The 27,953-nt window shown below is 36.5% G+C and overlaps 2 protein-coding genes across 4 annotated transcripts in view; one reads left to right on the forward strand and one right to left on the reverse strand.

Moving 5' to 3' along the window:
• LOC125663589 (actin-1-like) overlaps positions 1-1,605 on the forward strand; it is a 17,794-nt gene extending 16,189 nt beyond the window's left edge. For all 3 annotated transcript variants that reach the window (XM_048895861.2, XM_056152988.1, XM_048895863.2), the window contains exons 7-8: positions 624-743; positions 1,142-1,605. In XM_048895861.2, the coding sequence (XP_048751818.1) occupies positions 624-743; positions 1,142-1,353 (332 nt within the window). In that variant the 3' untranslated portion in view covers positions 1,354-1,605. The remainder of the gene's footprint in view (positions 1-623; positions 744-1,141) is intronic.
• LOC125663588 (neprilysin-4-like) lies at positions 1,601-27,183 on the reverse strand. Its single transcript, XM_056152987.1, has 22 exons — positions 26,689-27,183; positions 17,250-17,395; positions 17,115-17,144; positions 16,847-17,008; positions 16,451-16,534; positions 16,045-16,259; positions 15,452-15,631; positions 13,304-13,399; positions 13,036-13,181; positions 11,989-12,082; positions 11,593-11,721; positions 10,975-11,073; positions 10,647-10,724; positions 7,999-8,102; positions 7,828-7,886; positions 7,646-7,697; positions 6,442-6,509; positions 5,992-6,125; positions 4,005-4,070; positions 2,898-2,996; positions 2,717-2,793; positions 1,601-1,916 (listed from the first exon to the last, which is right to left on the reverse strand). Exons 1-22 carry the CDS (start codon positions 26,718-26,720, stop codon positions 1,817-1,819), a joined length of 2,250 nt encoding a protein of 749 aa, XP_056008962.1. The 5' UTR covers positions 26,721-27,183; the 3' UTR covers positions 1,601-1,816.
• Positions 27,184-27,953: the final 770 nt, after the last annotated feature.

The following is a 27,953-nucleotide window of genomic DNA, read 5'->3' on the forward strand; positions in this document are numbered from 1 at the left end:
CTTTGCTCGGCGCTTACGGCCTTTGAGCAGTGAGGGTTCTTTAGCGTGCCACACCTACTCTACTGTGACACGGGACATTTGTTTTTAAGGTCATCTCCGAGGACACGTGACAGTCACACCTGATGCCGAGTGTTTGGCGATGGAACTGACACTACATGTTTTAACGACTTAGGTCTGTCGCGGTCGGGATTCGAACCCCGGCCTTCCCATGCGGGGCGAACGCTCTAACCTCCTTACCCACCGCGGCGGAAGGTTATGGTGGAAGGAGGGGGGTGGTACCCAAGCATCACTGACCAGTGGATTTCTGATTATGTCTTTTTTATGAATCAGTTTAGTCTTTGTAGTGTTATACAGTGCACTCGTCAGCTTGTTGTCCTTATGGTCTCCTCCCAATCTGATTAAAACCTGATCTTTGATCCGATCCTTTATTGTTATGTCGCTACACAATCTGATTAAAATCAGATCTTTGATCCGCTCCGTTATTGTTATGTCGCTACAAATAACGGAACGGATCAAAGATCTGATTTTAATCAGATTGGTCTCCCCCTTAACACAATTCGTAAACTTAAATGAATTTTATGAAATAATACAATGTCGTATAGCATTGATGGTTTGTCTAATAGGAATGGAATTCGATGGGATTCATCGCCTCGTTAAGGACAGTATCGATGCCTGTGAAATCTGCGTTCGACCTCACCTGTACAGTAACATAATATTATCAGGATCATCAACTATGTTTTCAGGTATACTATAGTATAATTGTTATCCCCTCATCACGATTTATTGCGAGAGGGGGACCCGGGATATAGTAACGGAACCGTCTGAGTGGCGGGTGAGTGTGTGTGTAACAATGAGCCTGTAAAGACTGTACAAGCCACATTTATTTTATATACCTCACACGTAGCTTTGTTATCAAGAGAGGAAGAAACCTATTAATTTTGAAATCAAAATGTCAAGGTCATCACGGGACGTCATAGAAAAACCCTGAGAAGGGATATACCCCACCTTGCGGAGCTGATCTCCCAAGGTGTTTTGTTTTTTCCCGCCCAATCACTTTAACGTATTGTTTAATACATGTATTTGCGTTTCAATTTGAGGAAAGAAAACATTGATTTCTTTCTTTCCCTATTCTTCTTTTAAGGCTTCTCCGAGAGACTTACGCATGAAATCAAGGGCTTGGCATCAGATTGTGTGGTGGTGAAAGTTATTGCCCCTCCTGAGCGGCGGTCGTCGGCCTGGATAGGCGGATCCGTTGTGGCGTCGCTGTCGTCGTTTAGTGAGCAGCTAATTTCACGAAAGGATTATGAAGAGTGTGGCCCCGGGATAGTTCACAGAAAATGTTCAGTTTATTGAATAGATTATAAGTTACGTAAGGAATGAGACATGAAAAACTTACGGCCTTTGTTTTATTGCTCATCAAATACGATTCGGATTGACTTTCCATGTGGCATATAAATGCCGTTTTGACCACAAATTCCAAAATACCAACTACGTGCAACAAATCATGACTGATAAATGTTACTTTTTTCTGTTTTACGGGTTATCAATCAAATTATTCTCTTATAATTTTTTATACTTAGATAATAAAAAAAGTCATAAATCACATTTTCGGAAGTTTATTTCAACATACACCAATTGAAACAAACAATGCTGGATCATTTTCAAGACAAAGCAAGGATAGGTTAAACACTTTCAAAATGATTCTATTAAATGAATAGATGATGAGTCTTTACAGATGAAAACATTATATTGTCTTGTTTTTGAATATTGAACTTGCAGGTGACACCCGGTAAATTCCAATTTTTAAAAAAAAAATCTACCAAATCCTGCATTTGTGAGTAGGATTCATATAGCTGCCTCTCGGACATTGGAATGCTGACGAGAACACGGGGAGATTTTGGAGAGTCCCAGTCACCCTATAAATCATATGGTACATGCAGATTAGTCAATGATGTATTGATGAACGCCAACCAATAGAAGAAAATATATAGCAAAGCAATACTAACATATTGGGGTAGCATGGACTCTAAACAGGTGAAGATATAATAATTTTTATACAGATTTTGATTTTTATTTCTATAGAGAGTACCCGGGCTTTTACTCGGACATAAAGGCCCGCACTGTAAATGCCCTGGGAGTGCACTGTGCTTCATAACTACATGTAACTGTGACGTCCCATCTGCTTACATACCTCGATCATTGTGACGTCAAATCTATTTGCAAGTAATAGAATATTAAAAGTGCATATAAATTTTCAAAAGATATGTAATAGACAGGAATAATATCGGTAAATATGCCCACCCTGTCGTTGCGCAGAAGCAGACCACGCAAGCTCGGTCCCCTTTACCGCGCAAGAACAGAAAGGGGAGCATATTTCCCGGTATTCAGTCAATGACTTATATATATTGATTTTTGCTGCTAGGCCTATGACGTGTAGCAGGGTCCCTACTGCGCAGTCTGCCCTATAAATCTTCACAAACCTAGGCCTATGACATATATCTATATATTAACACTGTTGATTAATGACGACTGTGATGTTGGATGTAACGTCAATAGTTTAGAGTTAACATTCATCTGTTACTCCCAATGGGTTCTAATATTTTTTCTTTTGAAAATCGTGTTTAAAAAAAGGCTTGGAAAAATCTTTCACATTCAGGGAGGTCATTCCAGTCTGTTAACAAGGGCTAACAACTGTTGCATGTGATTTTGGCCTAACCTGAATCTGGAGGGACTGTGTGGTCCCGTCATTAAATGGTTTATCGCATTCTCCTTTCGTGCGATGGTGCATCGAATCTGGGGAAAAGAGTGTACAGGTTTTTGTTTGTTTGATTCATGGAAATCAGAGATACATATACATGTATTAACCACATGGAAAATTTATAAAACGAATTCCAAACCTGAGCGAAATTGATGAAGAATAGTTGGTCATGTGTTATATTAAGTCCCGGAAGTGGTTCTTCTTCTCTGCCCCTTTTGGAAACAAAATTCCGGTATGCCTATAAAAGTTTGAAAATTTACATAATAATTTCAAATACCAGCGTATCACAATGTTTAGCGCATCGCCTGGGCGTATGCTTTCCCCTACTGCGCGGGACGCTAGATTGGAGTGATAATTCCGTCTAAGGAAACACGTCCTGCTTGAAGTTTTTCGGAATTCACCGTGTTCCTGTAGGGATACATGAAAGACAATAATGGAGGGGGGGGGGGTCCTAAATTCTAACGCTCACTTTCATATTTTGTATTTATTAACCTTTTCATCAATTCTATGATATATATATATATATATATATTTTAAAAATCAATCTAATTTACTATTTTTCCCGACCCGTAGAATGACAGCGAGTGGGTCTACTACATACGATGACTTTTCATTACGCCACGTTTTCTTGAGAGATGCATGTACCTCCATACATTGTGAGTGGCTGTATTGTAAATAATATTAACTAAAATATCTAACCATCTTCAAAGTGACTGGAAGAACAAAGGGTTTGTAGTACCACAAATTTGTCATACATCTGCGCTAAAATCAGTGACGTGGAAGCTATTGACGTGTATATAGCAACATCAGAAATCCTTGACAATCGGAAACCACTGTAGATCGACTCCGATCGCCCTGGAAAGTGAACGGGCGGCCCCTAAAGGCTTTTAAATGCACGCTTTTGCCAATTTTGCTTGGGATTGGAATAATACCAGTTAAACCCATCTTCGTAAGCTATGAGTTTTCGGTCCACTCCGCTCCACACAAACTGTTTGTATAGAGCGGAGTGGACCGAACCCCCAAAGCTTACAAAGACTTAAAGTTGAATTTCTCAAACAATAATTCTGATTGTCAAGATCAGCAACTGTCTGTCACGAGAGCCTATCCTTGATGGACGTTTTATCAATTTGCAGGAAGTACTTTTTATGTTATGTATGCTCAAAACAGACATGCTAACAGACAAATAAAAGCATACAAACAAATGAACACTGCTGAGCACAAACAAAGCGGATTAAATTCGGCTTACTATGTAACTCTGTAGAACACCTCCATTGTCTGCAATGTTTTCACCTAGTGTTATTATCCCATTCACCTGTGAAGAGAAATAATCTGAAATCCATTTCATGTAGACTACACTGGAAGGTCCTTTATTAAAATGGTTGTTTCTTCCATTGTTTACCTCTAGAAGAGATGGTGGATCCAGGATTTCTGAGATGCTGCTTTACTTACTATGACACATATATTGTACTTATGTAAATGTAAGCTTGTCATCAACTGATGACGATCAGCTTGATATGATTCTAGGCGTTTGGTTGTATCGCAATGTATCGTTATTCGTTACTTGAAACCTTTTCTATGAATTATATGTGAATGCTGATATACCTAGTCACAGTGTGACAACTTGGGATTCTGTGCCTTACAATACATGGATATTGTTCACTGCTACACGAGGAGAATTACATACAATTTCAGGATATCACCACCTTGCTATTACCATGGTTACTGCAAGTGGGGATTTTTGTGAGATAGTTTTTGTTATTGTGCAATATTCTATCCCCGTTTTTTTCTATTAAAGATCTTCATTGTGTTGTTAGAAGATATGGTCCTAGCATTGTATGAAACTCGATGTGTGTGAGCGATACGAATGTCCCTTAGTGTACTGACAACAAAGTTTTTACATTTCCTAAGCCCAAGGGTCATACATGTAAGTCTACCAAAGGTTAACCGACCGGACCCAAATAAGTATTATCATGATTTATATATATGTATATCCCATTTCAACTCAGAATGTTCATTAATGCTTTAAATTAATGTGCAGAATCCCCCCCCCCCCCCCCATTATTGCAAATAATTCTTTAAATATAGGAGACAATATATTACTATGTCCAGTTTAAACCTTGACCTTTGAGCATGTGACATCAAAATCAATAGGGGCCATCTTCTCCTGAAGATGTCTGTCAAGCAAAGGGTTCTCAAGATATTGAGCGGACAGTATTTTCCTATGTCCAGTTTGACCCTTGGCCTTTGACCATGTGACCTCAAAATCAAGAGGGGTCATCTTCTCCTGAAGATGTACTTGTGTACCAAGTTTGATGTCTGTTAAGCAAAGGGTTCTTTAGACATTGAGTGGTCAGTATATTCATGTGTCCAGTTTGACCCTTGACTTTCGACCATGTGACCTTAAATTCAATAAGGTCATCTACTTCTTGGGAAGTACCAGTGTACCAAGTTTGATATCTGTCAAGCAAATGGTTCTTAAGATATTGAGCGGACAGTGTCTTCCTATGTCCAGAGTAGATTGACCCTTGACCTTTGACTTTTTAACCTGAAAAACAATAGGGGTCCTCTTCTACTCACAACTAAGCCACGTATGAAATATTGTACGATCAAATGAATGGTTCTCAAGATATTGGGCGGACAACATGTGGCCTACCGACAGGTGCAAAGCAATATGCCCCAGTGTAAATTAATGAATTGCTCTTAATTTCAACTCCTTTTGATTAGGCGGTAGAAAAATGTGTTTCTTGAAACCGAGCTGTAAAACGTCATAGATTTTAAAATCGGAAAATATTTTTAAAACACCCCCAACCCCGTGAAACACAAATTCCTTTTTTGCAGGCATTATTATAAATTAGCAAATTCTTAACAAAACTTTTGTTGTTTCACGGGGGGGGGGGGGGGGGGGGGGGGTGTCATATATTTACAGACCAAAAACACAGCGAAAATGTTCACTCTATGATCAATTGCAAATGAGATGAAAGTGAGAAATGAAAATTAACCATCTTTTGACAAATTGATATCCGTTTTCCATTGATTCCTATAGTAAAATTAGATAATTTTAACCCAAATTATAAAGTTATCTCTCTTTGTTTTGTCAAATATAAACTTTTATGAAAATTCATATAAATATCTCTATTGACATAAAAGATCATTTAGAAATAATAACTTTTAAAACTTCACCAGAAGGTAGACTGCGAAACAATACTATCGTTCGTAGTTCTTTCTGTACTTACGTTCAGTCCGCCGGCCTCAGGATACGAGAAATTTCCATACTGTTTGATGAAACATGATTGGAGGTCTTTGAATTTCTCTACCGACTTCTGACTCCACCACTCGTGAAGCTCCCCGTTTTTGTTGTACTGTCTCCCTTAATGAATGTCATGCATTTCAAACAAAAAGTAAAAAGACGTAGTCTCATTTTTCAATTTATCGAAAATCTAAATGTTTTTTTTAACGCGGAAATAAAGTTTGTTTTTTGTCATTTAGAGGGGGAAAATGGATAATGGAATGAAGATAACTACTTGAGTCGACAAGTTTAAAAAAGCTAAACGAAGTAAAAAGAAGCTAAGAGTGTGATATATCTTGACATCGTGTGATTGAGATTACTTTAACAGAAATATTGAGTCCATATATAGATATTTTAAAAATATTTTAGAGCTTTCTTTAAGAAATGAGAATAATACCCCTGTCATCAAATCCATGCGTGATTTCGTGTCCAATGAGCGTCCCTATCCCTCCGTAATTCAGGGATCTGAAATACATGAAAAAGGTACCAAAGACTTAGGTGAACTTTGGAGGGGAGGGGGTTTCAAACTTTGTCATCTTTGATGTTGGTCTAAGGTTTTTACATTTTCGAGATCTCCATAACTACTGAGCCAATTTCAATGAAACTTGCTACAAAGCAGCCTTGGGTAAAGGGGATTCAGGTATGTTTAAACGAAAGACCACACCCATTCTAAGGGGAGATAATTAAGAAATAGGGTGGAGTGCTTAGAAAAATCTCCAGGACTACTGAGCGAGAAACTTCGTTATATGATGAAGATTCGAGTTTGTACAAACCATGATCTCCAAGGTCAGGGTGGGGATACAATAAGGGTTCAGAGTTTTGCATATCTGCTTAGTTTAATAGGTATATATAAATGTATAGGGGTTTATGTAGGAAAGTCGAGTGCAACAGGCAACAAAGTACAAATTACCAAATGGATATCCTCGTGTACTGCAAGATATGCAGATTCAAATCTGTTAAGACTATGACTTCTGGCGTCAGGGTGGGGCCACGATAGAAGTTGAGTTTTATAGTGATATATAATATTTTACAAATTCTTACCAAGAGCAAAGGCAATTTATCAAATTAATATGAAAGTACCTTCATGTAGTTAAAACTTAAGTTGGTTCAGGCCATGTCCCCGGGGCCTTGGGAGGGTCGGGATTGGTGTTTAATTGTTGAAATATATAAATAAATTAAAGTACATGTAATTTTATCATAAAAAAATCTTCCTTTCAAAAATTTCGAAGGTACAGTAAGTACATCATGTGTGATTAATATGCAGGCATCTTCAGGTTGTGTCGATTCAAAGTAACATCACAAAGTGTCCCAATTCGTAGCTGTATAAATAAACGAATGGCTGTATATTTCTGAGCTGTTATTCTACTAGAATAGAAATAAAGTTCTTGTTTTCGTGGATGATGCAGGATAACCTCCTCGGTCCAAAGATGTTGTTTGAAATAATAATAATAAAAAAAAAAAAAAAAGCCTCGACTATCGCCTCGGCCTTTATTTTTCAAAATTTGACCAAATTATTTTCCAATGCACATTGGCGAAATGAATACGAGGTGAAAATTTCCCTCTATATAACGTATTGATTCCTGATAGTGGTTCTTGCTTACCTGGGGTAATCTTTATTATAATATGGCGATTGTAGTATACCCGCCGGAAACACTAACAAAATACAAAAAAAACCATGATGATTAATACGAAACATTTTTAAACAACCCCTATTTTAATGTTAAACCAGACTCTAAAATTGCTCAAATATTTACTCAAAGTTAGTGAAATGTGAAGTGCTTACTGATCCTATTTCTGTCAGCACTATAGAATGCATTCACTGTGGACGGGGGCGTTTCCCATCTAGAATAGAAAATATATTGATGATATTATTTTCAATTCACCAGGAAAACATTTTCTTAAAAAAAATAATGTACTATATTTCGAATCAATAATTTGTATACAATGTACGTACTTCATTCGGTAAAGTAAATAACGCAGTTCCAACAAGTCGTCTATAACAATTCTCTTCAAGAGTGAAAGGACGTTTTCGAAGTAGTTTTCCGGTTGTATTGTTATCTACAACATAAGCATATATAAATTCTAGTATGATTTGAAATGATATATTCAACAACAGAAATCCATTCAGAGTTTGTACAAACGATGTCCGCGGGTCTTTTGGTAGGTAAATTTATCAGAATTCAAATTTGATTTCTGACCCAAAAAAATATTACCTGATATGAAGAAAAATATATCGTTACCTCACTCAAAAATTCCAACCCGATAGATTGTTTAATTCATAAACAGAAACGCAGAGCTTTCTCTCATCAATGAAAGACATTTTGAAGTAAAATATTTTTAAGAAGTCGCGTATAGAATGCGTTCACTATTGGTAACTAATGGACGTAATTGGTATAAGTGTAAAAAAAAAAAAAAAAAAAAAAAAAAAAAGGAGGCCCATGGGTCACATCGCTCACCTGTGAGTCACCTTGGTCCATATCAGAAGACTTTCTATATATATTTGCATGTAAAACCGTAGTACTTATTATGGCCCCAACCTACCCCTGGAGGCCACAGTTTTTGCAAACTTGAATTCACACTATGTCAGAAAGCTTTCATGTAAATGTGAACTTCTTTGGCCCAATGGTTAACGAGAAGAAGATATTTGAAGATTTTTCCTATATATTTGTATGTAAAACTTTGATACCCCCTTGTGGCCCCCATCCTACCCCCAGGGGCCATGATTTGAACAAACTTGAATCTGCACTATATCAGAAAGCTTTCATGTAAATATCAGCTTTCCTGGCTCAGTGGTTCTTGAGAAGAAGATTTAAAAAAAAAAAAATCCTATATATTTGCATGTAAAACTTTGATCCCCTATTGTGGCCCCATCCTACAACAGGGGGCCATGATTTGAAGCAACTTATCTCTGCTCTATGTTAGGAAGCTGTTCATGTGAATATCAGCTTTTCTGGCTCAGTGGTTCTTGAGAAGAAGATTCTTGAAGAATGTCCCTATATATTTGTATGTAAAACTTTGATCCCCCTTGTAGCCCCATCCAACTCCCAGGGGCCATGATTTGAACAAACTTGAATCTGCACTATGTCAGAAAGCTTTCATGTAAATATCAGCTTTTCTGGCACGGTTCTTGAGAAGAAGATTTTTAAAGATTTTTCCTATATATTTGTATGTAAAACTTTGATCCCCTATTGTGGCCCCATCCGACCCCCGGGGGCCAGGATTTTAACAATTTAGAATCTGCACTATATCAGGAAGCTTTCATATAAATCTCAGCTTTTCTGGCACAGTGGTTCTTGAGAAGAAGATTTTTAAAGATTTTTCCTATATATTTGTATATAAAACTTTGATCCCCTATTGTGGCCCCATCTGACCCCCGGGGCCATGATTTTAACAACTTAGAATCTGCACTATATCAGGAAGCTTTCATAAAAATCTCAGCTTTTCTGACACAGTGGTTCTTGAGAAGAAGATTTTTAAAGATTTTTCCTATATATTTGTATGTAAAACTTTGATCCCCTATTGTGGCCCCATCTGATCCCCGGGGGCCATGATTTTAACAATTTAGAATCTGCACTATATCAGGAAGCTTTCATATAAATCTCAGCTTTTCTGGCACAGTGGTTCTTGAGAAGAAGATTTTTAAAGATTTTTCCTATATATTTGTATATAAAACTTTGATCCCCTATTGTGGCCCCATCTGACCCCCGGGGGCCATGATTTTAACAATTTAGAATCTGCACTATATCAGGAAGCTCTCATATAAATCTCAGCTTTTCTGGCTCAGTGGTTCTTGAGAAGAAGATTTTTAAAGATTTTTCCTATACATTTGTATGTAAAACTTTGATCCCCTATTGTAGCCCCATCCGACCCCCGGGGGCCATGATTTTAACAATTTAGAATCTGCACTACCTAATAAAGCTTATCTATAAATTTCATCTCTTCTAGCCCAGTGGTTCTTGAGAAGAAGATTTTTTAATGACCCTACCCTATTTTTACCTTTTCTTGATTATCTCCCCTTGGAAGGTGGCCTGGCCCTTTATTTTAACAATTTAGAATTCCCTTTACCTAAGGATGCTTTGTGGCAACTTTGGTTGAAATTGGTCCTGTGGTTTTTGAGAAGAAGTTAAAAATGTTAAAAGTTTACAGACAGACGGACGGACGCCGGAATACGGGTGATCAGAAAAGCTCACTTGAGCTTTGAGCTCAGGTGAGCTAAAAAGAAGTGAGCACCACGTGATGTCATATTCAGGGTGTTTTTATATCTGTTCAAAGACTGACAGGAGCATAGTGTTGGTTTAGCTCACTTCTGAGTAAATCATATAAGATGTCATCGCCAATCATACTACACAGACGGCCCATGGAAATAGACTGACTCGTGTATATTTTGTTCTCAGTTTCACTACTAGGGCAAATATGACAAACATACACAATTCTAAATGCTTTCATCAATGTAGTTTTAACTCGATAACACTATGAATATGCATTGTGGCCCAGACACTCCCTGTTGACCAGGCCATGCAGACACTTCCTGTTGACCAGGCCATGGAGACACTCCCTGCTGACTCCAGATACTCTCTGCTGATCAGTTTCTTGTAGACTTACATTTTTATATCTTTTGTTCAGAAGGTCGTCATACAGAATATCGTCATCGTAACCAATCCTCCTCTTCATGTAATGAGCCTAACAACGAGACAGACATGTAATGAGCCTAACAACGAGACAGACATGTAATGAGCCTAACAACGAGACAGACATGTAATTAGCCTAACAACGAGACAGACATGTAATTAGCCTAACAACGAGACAGACATGTAATTAGCCTAACAACAGTCAACGATACAAGACATCCAAATGTTAATGCCATGATTAAAATGGATGGAGCTTGAAGTTTATCATATTTGCAGACTGATACTAAATTTTAGAATGTCACCTTTTCTTCTGCCACATCTCTGGTGTCTTTGTCCATCCAATCCAGCTCGGACAGAATCGTTTTAAATGCATTGAGTATGTTTCCTGTCATATCATTGATCTACAAAAAAGTGCAGTAAATCGTCAGCACAGTGCTTGTTCTGTTCATCGACAGTAGTTGTTCTGTTCATGCACCATTGCTAGTTCTGTTCTATTCATGCACCAGTGTTTATTCTGTTCATGTATAGTGTTCCGTTCATGTGGAGTGCTTATAGTGCTTGTTCAGTTCATGTAGTGTTATGTTTGTATACCAATACTTGTTCTGTTCTGCAGTGTTTGTTAGATGTGTTTATCTAGAGTGTGTTCTGTTCATGCACAGTGTTTTGCTTATGTAGTGTTCTGTTCATGTAACCAGTGCTTGTTCTGTTCATGCACAATGTTTGTTCTGTTCATGCAGTGTTTGTTCTGTTTATGCACAGTGCTTGTTCTGTTCATGACCCTAGTAAACCTAAGGTTGAACAACTACTTAATAGAGTTAGAACAGCACACACATGCATTATGTACTAATTCATTACCAGAGACCGGACATGAACATACATTGTACAATATGAAACTCCTTCAAAAACATTGACATCCTTACACCAGATTTTGCCTCTTCATCAAAGTGTTTCTGTACAAAGAGACGACCGATGGGTAGTCCCATATAATCCACAGCCAGCGCGACGCACTTCCGCCAGCGGGACCGGATGTGGGACGATCCGTACAAAACCTGATGACGAAATAAAAAAAGCCTTTCAAATGTTAATTTCAAAAGAGGATTCATATAAAATATATATTATAGTCTACAATTGGACAACACTTTCATCAAACATATTAATCAATTTAAAATCAATATGCTTTCATTGGACGTGGGTATATTGCGTGAACTTTATGGAAGTGTTTCGGTTTGTTTCATATTTCTAGTTCAGATGCCAATTTGAGTTCCTTATTTGAGAGAAACTTTCCCAAGTACTCCATAAATCTGAATATCTTTTACCTGATAAAACTCCCCCAAATACTGCCTAAATCTTTCTGGAAGGTCTCGAACTCGATTCTTCATCAGCCTCCAAACAGCATAATTTACTATGGTCCTTGAAATGGCGAAAATTTAATTTCTTAATAAATTTTCAGTTATAAATATGATAATTTTTTTTAATGATACAACAATGTTGAAGGCGACATGGCCGATGCAACATAGAAGTTTGACCCGCCGTTTAAAATCGATCCGGGTCATGTCGCATTTTCTATGGTGATTAAATTAATGAGACCGGATTCGTTGAATATTTGGATAACAAATCTGAGTTATACTACCACGATATTTGAACAAACGTAAAATAGAATACTAAGTTTTGAATGTGGGTTTGATCTTGAAATGAGGTCAAGGTCAAATCAAAGCCAAATTGTTGTGTCTAGTTATGACAGGTAACGTTATGCGTAGGGCGTTGACAAAACGCGGTAATTTCTCTACTACTCTGTCCATACCATGTTCAAAGTTAGAGAGAAATGTGGATGGTTTTGACATAAACGAGATACCGTTGCTGCGTGTATCAAATGAAAGTCGGGTTCAATATCGCACAAGGTGTTCATTGAGAAAAATACTATGACATATATACATTGCCTGTTATTTCTTGGCGGCTAAACAACTCAAGAAGACAAAACAATGTAACATATTGTAGTACTATACTCGGTGATGTGTTAATGACAATATCCGGGTTACTGTTTCATCGCCCGATGCTCCTCTGTCTCAGATTTGGCCTATATCTCACACTAGTACTATAATTACTATAGCATAACATGTGCGGATCCAAAAATATATCTAAGGGGAGTGCGACATTGGATACTATACTGTCCATAAAAAGTGCACTGTAGTATGTACATGTAGCCCCAAAATATAAAAAAAAATCCAACCTAAGGGGAGGGAAAACCCATATCCTTAGTTCTAGATCCACCACTTCATACTTGTCGTTTCATTACATTTGTCATTACATTATTGGTTTTCCAGTAAGGACAATAAACAACCAATCATCCTGTTGCAATAGCATACCTCTTTGAGAATTGCATTAACGTAGGTATTAAACGTTTCATATATTCCAGGTCTTTTACGATCACTGTATCCATTTCACTGACGTTAAATTTGACACCATCTATCTGAAGCAGATGGTGGACATAATCAAACCACGTGAATCCTAGCTACAAATCAAAACCTAGATCTCAGATCATCGCTTCCAAGGAAGGAGTATACAATGTTGTATTACCATATACATTCACAATTTCCACAAATTCTGAAACTTCATTTCACACATTTTCCTCACCTCCTCTGACTCTGTGATGTTCATTTTCATTTCCCCGATGGTAAATTTGTTGTACAGCTTTTCGTTGTCCCTTCGTCCCTCCAGAGGGGTGGATATCTAGAATAGGACATACAGATACTCAACTGTTTGTTAGTTGTTTTATGGTCCCAGTCGAGGATTGTTCATTCATTTAGAAAGGTCACCAGGTATAGGTTAAGTGCTATAAATTTTACCTATATATGCCGCTCAAGGTTATATTAGTGAGGAGGGTTCTTTATCGTATTGACGCTTTCCGTGACACGGGACCCCGATTTTAAAGCAATTCCGAATGCTGAACAATTGGTGTGGAAACAGTTACTATCTATGTTAAACATCTCGATTTGATGCGGCGGCGGGAGTGGGGATCGAACCCAGGACCACTGTGTAACTGTAACTGCTCATTGTGCTTATAACATTGCTTCATTTCACTAAAAGTTGTTCTCTAGTACACACCGAGCAGTGCATCTTAGACTATTCACTGCAGTGAGTTTCATTCACCGACAGTTCCAAAGCATGATTATAACATTAATGATTTCATAAATTTTCTTCTACCAATCTTCTCTGTGAATCAAGATGTACGATGCTGGCTACTTTTGAAAATGGTTACCGGGATCAGAATATCCGGTTGCTGGTAACCGTAACGTATGGGAAGTTTGATAGTACTGCCATGGAATGCCATTGGTCTGTTATTTACATATTTTCTCGCTTTCGGCGAGGAAACTGTAGATAAATGTGTTTGACGGGCAAACACTGAAGTGTACTGTACAATGGATCAGTTTGTAGTATCTGTTATTTGTGCATGAGAGCATCCCAGGACCTACATGTGTAATAAAAACTGACTACTAGATGCTGTACTCTTAAGTCTGCAGTAATTAAGGAGTTGCGTCATGTACAGTGGTAAAGCGGGAGGTCGTGAGATGGAGCCCGGCTGGTGCCACGACCGCGTCACACTTAGATAGCCATTGATCCTTCGCTAAACACTCCGTATTCACGGCTCTTTCGGATACGACCATTAAAACCGAGGTCCCGTGTCGCGGCAGGCGTAGACACGTTAAAGAACCCTCACTGCTACAGCCTTCAGCGCTAGGCATATATCTAAATTTGTGGTATTTCATCTACACATCTGGTGACGTCTCAATATGAGTGAACTATTTCATCTACACATCTGGTGACGTCTCAATATGAGTGGACTATTTCATCTACACATCTGGTGACGTCTCAATATGTGTGAACTATTCTCGACGGGGACGTAAAGCAAACAAACCAGCAACCAACTCTCTACCTTATAATGACCTTGGATTTTAACATTTGACCTTGAAAACCAAGAGGAACACATGGTCTTAAAACCAATGCCGTAACTGGAAGCGTGCTAAGATAGAGTTTAGACGACCGGTAGAGCTTACTTAAGTGTATCCGGAATACTGTATACACTTATAAATCAAGAAGATACATTTTAAGACTTATTTACACTTTTACGCAATAATTCATAAAACATCCTGTATTTCGTATACATGCACACAACTACATAAGTAGGACTGAGCAAAAACCTCGCTAAGCACGCTTTCCAACTTTTTAATAAACAGGTCTTGAGACTGCGCCTAAGTTCTATACTTAAGTCATATTTTTAGCATACTTTCTATTACGGGTCGCCAATCATTATGCAACATGATATTCTCGAAAGTTTGATAAAATACTTGCATTTTGTAAATAAGAAATGAAACATACATCATGTACATTTCTTTCCAGTGACCTTGGTTATGTGAAATTGACCTTCATAAACAATTTGAACCAAGTACCATATTGAACAAGATACAACATGTGTTCCTGAAAATAGTTAAGAACTTATAAAAGTAAAGGATATCAGAATTTTTACGGTTTCGATGACTTGATAGAACGAGATGAGACAAGGATGTTTCAGAATTTTGATCAAACTTTTGATATCCGACCTTGTTATCCAATAGGATATCAGATCTGTATGCAAGGCTACGCAACATTTGATTGTAGTGTAACTTATACTTTGTACACAAGGAATTTTGGAATATTCTTCTTCGACCTTGTCCTTTCATACATGTATGTAACCTTGAACTAGATGTCAATTTTATTGGATTAAACACCGAAAATTGTGATTACATTTGCCAACTGGATCTCTAGATCTAGAATGTCCTCCATTGCTTTCACTGCATCTTCCTTACTGGCTCCAAATTCCGACATAACGTTGACCCCTAACTCCACGTAAGCTTTCATCAGCTTGCTGTCCTTGGGCTGTTTGTAGTGGTTCCGCTCCGGCATAATAAAACCAGGGTTGTCTAGCTGTATGGCGTAGATTAAGCATAAATATATTTCTATAGTCCAAAGTACAATTTTTGATGGAAATATCCAGACTTTTTCGTAATTTTAGATATCAATAAATCACGGTTTCATCACATAATTGCTATAATCTGATCTGTGGGTTCGAAATTTGGCTACTAATGCATTTCAAGGAAAAAATCTTGATGTGCGGATAGAGAACAGAACGGTACTTGTATGTATATGTACATCAATGAGCCTCTGACATTCGACTAAATACAAATTGTCCCCACTGTTGTGCAAAGCTATAGCTTTTTTCTCTCGCTTTTACAGAATCTCCTCAAACACCCGTGGGGATCTTAGATTCATGATTTTATGAAGTATTCTGGATGGAAGAGTAATGCTGTAAACAACCATTCCCATGTTAAAATACTCACGTACAATACTTTCTGTCTTTTATTCTTACTGTCCACAAAAACATAGGGATATATGAATGGTACATTGCTGTATTTATTGATACTGGCGATGAGGGAAGCCAGAGAAAAGTTCTCCTCATTCCAGTTTCCTCCCTCGTTCTTCCCCAGTATCGGCCAACCTCCGACCTCCTTTAAAAGTGGCAGTGCCACAGATATATCATCTCCCTCTATCTGGGCTATCAATTGAAAAAAAAGCTGGTAAACCTAAGATAACAAATGTAAGTATGTACTCTACGTAAATTAGTGAATTTTACACGAGTAAAGATTGTTAATTGAGACAACCAACATATTCTTTTTGTACACCGGTTTCAATTTGACATTTTTTTGAGCTTTTTTCATTCTCATCAGTGTAATGGGTAACTCGTACTTGTATTCATACAGGACCCGTAAAGATTCTTTGCTTTAACTACTGCCTCGATATCATCTTTGGTAACACTCTCTTCCAGCAGCTCTGAAAACATCCCAAAATTCATACCTTAAAAACTGATACCCATTTATCGACACATCGGTTCCTATAGATGAAATTTTCCTCATGCATTTCTTTAAAACAGGCGCGTGAAGACGGGCCATACTTGACTGAATTTAATGCTGTGACGTATTATGTCAACCTTGTCATTCAGTGAGTCAATAGCTCAGAGCGACCAGTGATGCTGGAATAATTCTAGAGAAACTAGCTGAACTTAGTCGTGATTTGAATATTATCTGATCGCCAGAGAGAGAGAGAGAGAGAGAGAGAGAGAGAGAGAGAGCGCAATGTTCTTACGTTTTATTTTGACTTGACTTGTGTCGCGTAAAACACTAAAAGTAGCCAAGTAAGATCTGTCACTTGGTATCACGTGACTTTTCATCCAGCCTCCACATGCGTACTCGTAAAAATTGTCACATGGATTTACGGAAAAGTCAATTCCATCTGCAACTCTAGCAGCTAGAAAATATTAAAATTCAGGGACAACTTAATGTATTTTAAAAGATGGCCAGTAAAAAATTGGCGTTGATCTATTGAAAAATCGAAGTACATGTACAAATCTTACCTGCTCTTACGCATTCTAATTTATCACAGACTGAAATATTAAAGAGGATATAATACTATAATAAAAATGTTTATATACATTTATCTCATTATTTTCCCTTTTAATATCAATCTTGCTTTTCAATTTAAAGTATACCTTTAACGTGTTCGTCAGTGGACATAGTTATCGATAAGTATGCAACAACACAAACAAGAGCCACGCAGAGAAGAATGAAAATGGCAGTTAACGCCAGAAGAATCCTCTCAGTTTTTGAACGTCTTTTAAACCAAGATCTTTTGTCTCTGAAAGAACAAAGGAATTCCGTAAGTAATTTCTGTAATTACTGAATTCGCTACGAGTAAAACATTTGAACACGATATCACTGTGTTTTAGCAAACAAAAGTACCTGTACTATCAAAGTTACTGAATACCATTGTTACCACTCAAGTTAAAGAAGATATATATATATATATATATATATATATATATATATATATATACATGAAAATGTGAAGATAATGAACAGCGATCGATATATGATGACTCCTATAAAGGGCAAACACGGACTCCTGAACATACTAGGGTGGGATCAACCGCCAAGGAGGAGTAACCATCCCCTGTTGGCCGGTCACACCCACCGCTAACCCTATATATTAATCAGGTAAATGGAGTAATTCGTAGTCAAATCAGTATGTAAAGAACGGCTTAAAAATTGATATGAATTACGTCAGACATCATTTGACCCAAAATGACAGGTTGTTATGTTAGTAAATTAAATAGTTAGAACGATCGTAGAGTTTGCGAGATGCTGACTTTAAACGCAACTGTTGAAATCCCTGTAACATCAACTTGTTTGTAAGTATTCTGACTCTATTTAAAAACTGATCATACGCACAACATGCATGTTCTTTCGTATCGAATCAGTTGAGAGACATAAACACCTTATGCAGGTAATAATGGAATATTGCTATATAAATATGGGAGGTTGACGATGACACTGAAGCCATCCTGTTTGTCACAAAGTTGAGTTGTTAGTTTGTTGTTAACCTCTATGTTGAATGAAATATCCAAGTACGAAGCAGATGTTGAAGACTGTGGTATCCTTTATTTCGAGTTCAGTGGTATATATCTAATCAACATGTGAATATAAATGAGTATTTATAAATTAAACGTTCGTTGATATATCTAAATGTTGAGTTGAAGGCCACAGCGAAATATCTTTTTCTTCTCATGTGGAAACTTTTGAATAAATTCTGTAATGAAGGAATGGTCGTGCAAATTGATGAACCAGTAAAAAAAAAAAAAAAAAAAAGAGAGAGAGACCCATGGACCACAATGCTCACCTGAGTCACCTTGGCCCATATTTAAAGATTTTCCCAATATATATTCACTTGTAAACTTTGATCCCCTATTGTGGCCCCACCCCACCATCGAGGGTGCAATGATTAACAAACTTGAATCTCTGCACCATGTCAGAAAGCTTTCATGTAAATTTTAACTTGTCTGGACCAATGGTTCATCAGAAGAATTTTTAAAGATGTCCCCTTTATATTTGTATGTAAACTTTGATCCCCTATTGTGGAAGCACCCTACCCCTAGGGGCAATGCTTTTAAGAAACCTGAATCTGTACTATGTCAGGAAACTTTCATGTAATGTAAACTTTTCTGGCCCAGTGGTTCTTGAAATTTTAAAAGATTTTCTCTATATATTCGCATGTAAAACTTTGATACCCTATTTTGGCCCCAACCAATCCCCGGGGTCATGGTTTTAAAGAACTTGAATCTACACTATATCAGGAAGCTTTCATGAAAATGTAAACTTTCCCCTCGATAAACTATCATACATTGACTATCTTTTATGCAGAAAATAATTTGTCGAAACTTTACTTGAATTTTAGTCATTTCACAGGGCCGAATTTGACCCTTCGTGGGCCTACTCCTTTCAGCTCATCTGGCCCGGGGTTCTTGAGAAGAAGATGTTTAAATGACCCCACCCTATTTTGCATTTTTGTGATTATCTCCCCTTCATGACCCCTCATTTGAATAAACTTGAAATGCTCTTCAACCAAGGATGCTTTTTGCTAAGTTTGCTTGAAATTGGCCCAGTGGTCTTGGAGAAGAAATCGAACATGTGAAATCTACAGACAGACGGACGAAGGACAACGGGTGATCAGAAAAACTTGAGCTTTCAGCTCAGGTGAACTAAAAAGTATATGTAAAACTCTAATCTGAGCATGCGCGGGAATATATGATAATACGTAGAGGAAATTAACAGAAAGAGATTTTAAAAAAAATTATATACTGTATAAGTATATATAAGACCAAATGAGAATCATTATATTGTAATTTACGTGAATGTGGGCGATTTTTAAAAAAAAAAATATGTGGGTTTTTTTTTTTCAATGCAGAAGCTGTTTCTGGGTTTGGGGAGAACGTTTCGAGTAAGGACTTTCGCGACGTGTCTTTCTCTAGCTATAGGTAAACAGTGCGAAATATTCAAAAGATGTTAATCGTTATCGATTTTAATTTTTGTTCCATTAATTTTCACTGTACAGACCAACATGCCGAGCTCTGTTGTTGATGCCACTACTGGACTTCAGAAATTTCTAGATTGGTTAACTACAAACTACACCGAGTCCCCAGAACGGTTAATCATCGATGATAATGATGACGATGATGATGATGACTTTGATGATGATTAAAGAGAACATAAAGATAAGGGATACAGTATGAAAAGTAAAGAAAATGTTAAGATAATTCAAGGATGCACAGAAAAGACCTTTGATCAAGGTCATAGGATACCCAAAGATATTAGTTAAAGAAATTTTAAAAACTATTTGTTCAAGGCACACAGATTTTGACTGCGGCTAACTCCGTTTACCTGAACAGGATATAGGGCTCACGGCGGGTGTGACCGGTCGACAGGGGCTACTTATTCCTCCTAGGCACCTGATCCCACCTCTGGTGTGTCCAGGGGTCCGTGTTTGCTCAAATATCTATTTTGTATTGCTTGTAGGAGTTATGAGATTGATCACTGTTCGTTATCTTCACCTTTCTTGTAATTGCTTTGATAAAACCCCATATTTACCACACACACAATTCACATGAAAGCACCTTTATTTTTGCATTAATCACAAATGTTTACTTAAAATTCAATGAAAAAAATTACCAAAAGGATTGAAATCCTTCAAGAACGTCTTTTTATTGGTGCATTTCATGTATTAATGATCAATTTACATTGTTGTCTGATCAAATAATAGTAAATCCCACGTAAACACAGCAAAATCCTACTTCATTTGACAGGTCCAAGATCCTGGTTATCCTATGACCTTAAGACCAAACTTAGCTGGTATGATGGGACAGACAGATTTAATCAATTTGAAACATGTCACAATAACTGAAAATGAAAATTAAAAATATGACTACTTTCAATTAATTTCTGTACGCCCGTCAAAGAAACGTATCATGGTATGGCGCTGTCCGTCCGTCCATCTACCCGTCTGTCCGGACCTTGTAGGTAAAATGCAAAATGAACCATCAGCTCCAGGATCTTACAACTTGGTACATCGATTCTATGGCATGGTCCTTCATTTATAAAGTTCCAGAATACTTTGGTTTTTGTACATGATTGAGTGGTTTAAGATTTTGAATACAAAGTTTTAAAGCCGCTATTTTACAAAGTGGTTTCCTTTCAGAACAATTTGACATATAGAAGGGATGTAGACAAGGTGATCCTGTTGCACCATATCTTTTCATTTTGTGCTGAAATCCTTGCAATCATGATTAAACAAAATAATGATATAAACGTCATAAAAAAAAACCAAGGAACATAAAATATCACAATATGCAGATGACAGCTCATTGACCCTTGATGGCTCTCCCGAATCTTTATTTGCGGTTCTAGAGACCATAGAACTTTTCTCTTCTATTTCAGGTCTTAAGATTAATACTTCAAAAACCAAAATTGTTTGGATTGGTTCGAAATATTTTCAGATCAAATCTTTCACCATACTAGATGGAAGTTGGATTGGAGCTCAACAACTTTCAGTCTCCTACATCTGTAGGTATCAATTTTTCTGTTCATCTTTGTGAAAGTATTGATGTAAAACTTATACGGTACCAATTTTGATGCACCAGATGCGCATTTCGACAAATAATGTCTCCTCAGTGATGCTCAACCGAAATGTTTGAAATCCGAAATAACAATGAAGTTTTAGAGCTATTATAGCCCAAAAACAGCGTGCCAAAAAAGTGGAGTCAAATTCGTCTAAGGATGAGAGCTATGCATGAGGGAGATAATCCTTAATTTTGAAATGAATTTCTAAATTTTATAACAGCAATTAAATATACATCGTATTGATATGATCTATGGTATTCAAATTCCAAAAGTTATCGCACTTACTCAGCAGTGGAAAAAAAAGATTTATTACCCCTATTGGTAGAGAAACTGTTATCAAAACATTCCTTATCCCAAAACTTAATCATCTGTTCACTTCAATTCCTACTCCAAAAACGGAAACTTTATCATTATTATGTAAATCAATCTTTGAGTTCTTCTGGAACTCCAACGTAGACAAAGTACAGAGGATTGTCATAACACAAGACTATCTTTCTGGAGGTTTGAAAATGGTAGATATCAAATTGTTTCATTACATCACTTAAATGCTCTTGGATCAATAAGCTAACCACATGTACAAGTAATTTAAATGAACCATGGATTGATATTTTTTGCTGTTAATGGGAAGGACATCCTTGTGAAAATTTATGATTTTGGAGATATATTTGTGCTACATTACTTGTACAACAGAAACAATGCATTTTGGAAGAATGTTCTAGATTCGTGGTTATGTTTTATGAAGGTATTAGATAAACAAGAAAATTTTATAAACAATTTCCACAATGTCCCTGTATGGTACAACTCCAATGTTAAAATTGCAAATAGATCTGTATTTATAAAATCTTGGTATGATAAAGGAGTCCAGGTTGTACAAGGTGTTTTAGATGAAGATAGCATTTTTTAATGCCATGATGTATTTCAACGTTTACATAATCTTGATGATTTCTGCATCATGAAATATAATAGCGTTAAATCAGCAATTTCAAAATATTTGAAATTATTGTCCATCGCAAAACTTCTATCAGAAGATTTCCTAGTCCATGTTTGCCTATATATTTTGAACCTATTTTAATGGCAGAAAAATGTTTCAAGATCATTTACAACTATTTGAATATGAAGGAGGTTAATCCAGCCTCTGTAAACAAATGGAGGCAAGAAATAATTGTATATGGAGCAAATGCTGTTTCACTTAAAGATATTTTTAAAGTTTGTTTTAAAACAACATGTAATTCTGCTGTACAGTGGTTGCAATTTAGAATTTTACATAGGTTACTCCCTGTGGGGTATTACCCAGATAAGATTAGAATTAAATCCACAGACTGTTGCAGATTTTGTAAGGAGAATATGGAAACAATTGTGCATATTTTTACTTTTTGCGGAAAAAAACAACAACCATTGTGGGGTGAGTTGAGCCTTCATATTTACAGAAAGACACATGAAAGAGTTGGTTTCAATGTGTCGAACATAATTTTTGGTGAAATTCCTTTATCCTCTCATAACAAAGTAATCAACTGTATTATTCTCTATGCTAAGCAATATATTTTCATTTGCGTATTGCAAATTAAATGCCAAATCTGTGTGGATTATTATGTCATTTAAAGATGAAATATAAAGTGGAAAAATATGCTGCAAGTCAAAATTTTAAATTGAATGGTTTCAAAAAACATTGTTTCAAAGTATTTTTGATGTGTAGCTGTTATTAAATGTATTTCATTCATTACTTCTGCTATTTCCCCCTTTTCGTATAGTGTTTAGACTTTGTTTAAAACAATGCAAATAACCACTTAACTAGATCAGTTCTTTTTGTGTGTACAGTATGTGCACTCTTTGAAAGTGTTCAGGTATAGAGAGTCAGAGTGAGAGTGGTGCGTGTGTGTGTGTATATGTGTTTCAAAAACAAAAGTTATTTCTTATTGACTTAAATGTTTGTTTGTATGAAGAAGAAAAAAATAAAGAAATTATAAAAACAACCTAGGTACACTTGATCACCATGATAAAACAAAGATGCCTATTGTTTTTCAAGGTCAAAGGTCAAGGTCTTACATGTAGTATCAGTTAATAGGAAAACATTGTAGGCAGAATACAGATCTAATTATCTAGGCTAGGACCGTCAAACTACGTACACATACTCATTATTCCAGGTGGAGGACGCCTTTTGTTTTTCAAGGTCAGGAGTCAAAGATCAAGGTCGTAGTATCACTAAGTAGGAGACCTTGTAGGCAAAATACAGAACGAACGATTGGGGCTAGGACCATTCAACTTGGTTCACATACTCCAAATGCTAAATGGAGGATGCTTCTTTTTCTTCAAGGTCAGAGGTCAAGGTCGTGGTATCACTTAATAGGAAAACATTGTAGGCGGCATACAGACCGAACCGGGGCGATCACCACCAAACTTGGTATACATACACCTTATGCCAAGCGGAGGATGCCTATTGTTTCTCAAGATCGTAGTATCAATTAGTAGAAAAACCTTGTTTTCGTTACGGATAAATATTGCCCTGAAAATTAGTCATAAGCTTCCCTTCGGAGGAATATAAGTTCAGTTTGCATTTCAGCTGGATTGGTGCACCGTGACCTACTTTAGAGGTACATGTATAAGTAGGACAACTAGTTTTATGGACTTTTTCTCGTCATGGATACAGATATTGCACTGAAGGTCTAACAGGCGTATGTTGTACCGTTTGCGGTACTCTTGTTTATATTTCATCCATTGATGTTTAAGATAGCAGGTAAACACAGCAAAATCCTACTTCATTTGACAGGTCCAAAATCCTGGGTATTCAATGACCTTAAACTTAGCTTGTATGAAGAGACATACAGATTGATATTGACTGAAAATGAAAGTAAAAATATGCCTATTTTCACTCTTATTTCATTTTTGCTCTCTGGCATATCCTCCATTGATGTTCAAATTTCAAGCATTATTGTGTGTTAAAGCATGAAGAAAATTCGTTATCGGCATTTCTAGTGTTGTTTTCATATATTCGCTATTTAGATGCCACCGCAGTGACATATGTTGCAGGTCGAGGGTTGACAACTGGGCTGAAGCCCCGTTTACACGCTCTGCTTGTGCAGCTGCTTTTAGGTCTGCATTTTACTCTGCAAAGCAAGCCTGATGACTGACCAATTAAACAACCGAGTTGATTTAATTCTTTTAGTGACGTAGTATAGATTCATACAGGAGAAGGGGTGCTGAGATTCGTAATCGATGTTTGTAACATGTAGTCAATGGTTTATTTTTGGTAAATTATTCCAAAAAACCTACGTGCATGATAGGAAAATGATATAAACTCAAAATTAACTCAAAAGATATATCTGATTTTCCTAAATTATTCAATCCACACAGGTTTCTGAAATAACGGGCGATGATGTACTCTTTCAGTCATTTAAACCTGCTCTCTGATACAAAATCATTCATCAGAAAATAGCTGAGTTCACACACATCTGGATCAAATACATAATTCAGATTCTTGTTACGAATTATTTTGAAATCGTTCAAGTCGATTGATCTTTTGCCCCTTCCTTATCATGAGAAGGTTAAGGAGTGAGGTATGGTGTTTAAAATGAATACCTAAGTATATGTATATTCGTAAAATTTATAATATTTATACACGTAGTTGTGGGAACTGAAGTCGACATTTAGATAACATCAATACCTAAGCCCACGTAAGCCGTTTAAAAAAAAAAAAAAAAAAACTTCCTAAAAATTGTCGATTTTGAGAATCAACAGTAAATGATTTCTCAGCAAATCAGAAAAAAAAAACCTCAGAATATTTTAGTGGGAGAACAACTTTTGATATTTCTTCTGAAATTAAATTAAAAAGGTCCTTCGTTCTTAATTACTATGACATTTTCTGAAAGAACTTTAAGAATCAACACTTTTGGAAGATTATGGTTTCTTTTTCTTCGACGAAAATTTCAGATTTTAGCGGTGTTTTGTAATGCTATTATTTTTGAACAATGAAAATCTGAGAGAAAGAAAGAGAGAGAGAGAGAGAGAAAGAGAGAGAGAGAGAGAGGACCAACATTCTTATAGTTACTTTCGCCCATCAGAAAATACATGTACCAGAGCTCAATGTGGGCGCCGAATGTAACAAAGGCGGAGTAAGCCTTTGCTGTAGCAAATATTGAAATGATTCACGTTACAATTCCTCACTTGATACGCTTCACGTAATCTTAGTATTCCGCAGTATTGAGTTGATAGCGTGACTAGCGGTATATACTAGTAGTATATAGCAACTGTTTCATACAATTGTATGAACTAATCATAATGTGTTAGTCATAAAGCAAAGCTTTATTGTTAATGTATTTAAGGGGGCAGCTCTATGAATTGAATTGCAAAAAATTCCCATCGAAATAGAGAAATTGTATCTCAGCCTCTGTCTATCATAATTACTCGTACCGTAAACATGTATATGCAATTTTAAATACAAATTAGTGTAATTTATATCTAGGAAAATTGCATCAGAATTTTTGCATTTAAAAATATGTAATAAAATGTGTTCACATGTTTCATCCAATAGATAATATTTTTTTTTTATTTATTTATTTATTTTTTTTTTTTTACAAAATTAAGTTGTTCAATAACTGAATGCATCAAGCATTGTGTCGCGGACATTTTCTTTACATACATGCGCAATGCGCGCTGAATCAGTCTCCATGATCTAAAGTACCCTTTCCATGTATATTTTGGATAACAGTTTCTAGCTCAGATTTATCTATTTTTAACATTGTGCATGTTTCGCTTTCTAGGTCGGTGATTGCTGGTGCCAGTTTGTTTCGCGTCATTTAGCAAGTCAATGGCCGTAATCTGAAAACTGAGAAAGTCATAAGAGTAACATCCCCACAGCACGAGACCCCTACTCAAAACCTATCATCCATTCCACTCAGGCGTTGCTGTTATGGATGCTGAAAACCAAATCAGTCAGAAGAAATTGATGTTTGTTTCTACATATATTCAATAATAACGGGGGTGGGGCTGGGGTGTCTTCCTTCTACAGTACAGTGCACGCATTTCTAGACTGACCTTTGTGGTCAAAGATGAGAAATTGACATGGAGAATGTATTTTAAATGTAGAGCGCTAGTTACATCATCCTTTATTAAATTGAAACCAGTAACATTTAAATTACTTATTAAAATCCGATTGTTATGGATATTTCATAATTATTGTTGACACCCTCTCCCTTTCGAATACATAATTGATACATGGCGAAAAGACGAAGACTTAACCTCAATGTCTATGTATAACAATTTCATTGTCTTAATTTTACAAATTTCTTCCATTATTCCATATTGATTTATTTCAGGTATTTGGGTAGAAACCTACTTAAAAAATATCACACACCCCTCCCGAATAATAGCATTGATGTGTGATGAAAAAACAAAAGTTTGAAAAATAAACTTTTTACTTTAATCTTTGTATAATTATTTTTCTTACCTTGAGTTTTGATATTTTGTGATAACTATATTGCTTACCTTGATTTTTCACATTTTTCTCCGGATTCCATTTCGTATTTAACTCCAGTACTCAAACAGAAATCTACAAGTTTTAGCGTAGAACAGTTCGTAAAACACAATAATACCGACACTTCTGGCAGAGATCAGATGGAGATGAAACTAAGGTCATCTAAAAAAAATCAAGACTGTTTGATCAAGAACTACATCAACGTCACAAAATGGTCGTCAAACCTTCCCTGCTCTGGTTATGCAATTATTCTTGGCGTTTTCTCTTTCAGGCGGTTTGATCCCGTTCTTTCACCTGACATTTCGCTTCCAATATTGGTTCAATTTTCGTCCCGTTTTTGCATTTTTTTGTATTCAGTTGCGTTTAAATAATGATTTATTTAATTTTTTTGTGGTATGTTATCAGGAAGAAATTTCTTCAAACATAAAACCTGTACTGTGTCGGGCAGCAGAGATTACGAGTCTAATTAGAATTACATCGCCTTTCCGTGTATAAGCGCAACTCAGTTATCGCAAGACACAGAGGAAGCGTGATGCTACCAAGACTTATTGGTAACTTGATAATGTATCCAACAATATGGAACCCACGCGGCGCATCGAGAATGACCCTGCGGAAATTTGAAACTAAGATATTTTTAATATAAAAAATGTAGGAAAACTTCTGGATGTATAGGAATTGCAGATGAGTGACTTGAGTTAATTCACCTTGTTAATGGAAGGTATGTTACGAAGGACCAGTTTTATGTTTCACTTAAATTGTTTATCCCAGCTGGATTGTGTGCCGAATTTCATGGCTCATACGTCAACATGGGTTCGAACAAGTTTTGTTCGCTTTTATAGTAAAACATTCCCTGTTTAATTTGTTGTATAACAACCTCAGATAGGAACGACAACTCGCGGTAGAGATCTATTATCATTCTGAGAATCTTTGAAAAATTACTTGACTATGAGGAAGATACCCTCTCTCTCTCTCTCTCTCTCTCTCTCTCTCTCTCTCTCTCTCTCTCTCTCTCTCTCTCTCTATATATATATATATATACATGTATATGAAATAGGATGGAGAAAATTTTGGGCTGGACCGGGAATCGAACTCGGTATCCCTGTATTACAGTCTATCCCGGAAATAATGAAATTGGGGGGACCGACCTGAATTGTTCATTATATCAAAAGTTCAATATAACCGATGTTGAACTATGTATATATGAATAATGTTACTTCAGTATGACAGATAGTTCAATATAAGCGAATTCAGTATAAAAGGAGTAGATTGTACTAGT

Source organism: Ostrea edulis, chromosome 1 (genome assembly GCF_947568905.1).
Source record: "Ostrea edulis chromosome 1, xbOstEdul1.1, whole genome shotgun sequence".
NCBI classification, from domain to species: Eukaryota; Metazoa; Mollusca; class Bivalvia; order Ostreida; family Ostreidae; genus Ostrea; species Ostrea edulis.

Bases quoted from the DNA above. Each gene is read 5' to 3' on its own strand.
- LOC125663588 (XM_056152987.1), bottom strand. From the start codon at position 26,720: ATGGAATCCGGAGAAAAATGTGAAAAATCAAG. The intron at 12,083-13,035 runs GTATGCTATTGC...CGCCATTTCAAG, and splicing joins TTAATGCAATTCTCAAAGAG to GACCATAGTAAATTATGCTG. The intron at 7,698-7,827 runs GTAAGCACTTCA...GTATTTTGTTAG, and splicing joins TGCTGACAGAAATAGGATCA to TGTTTCCGGCGGGTATACTA.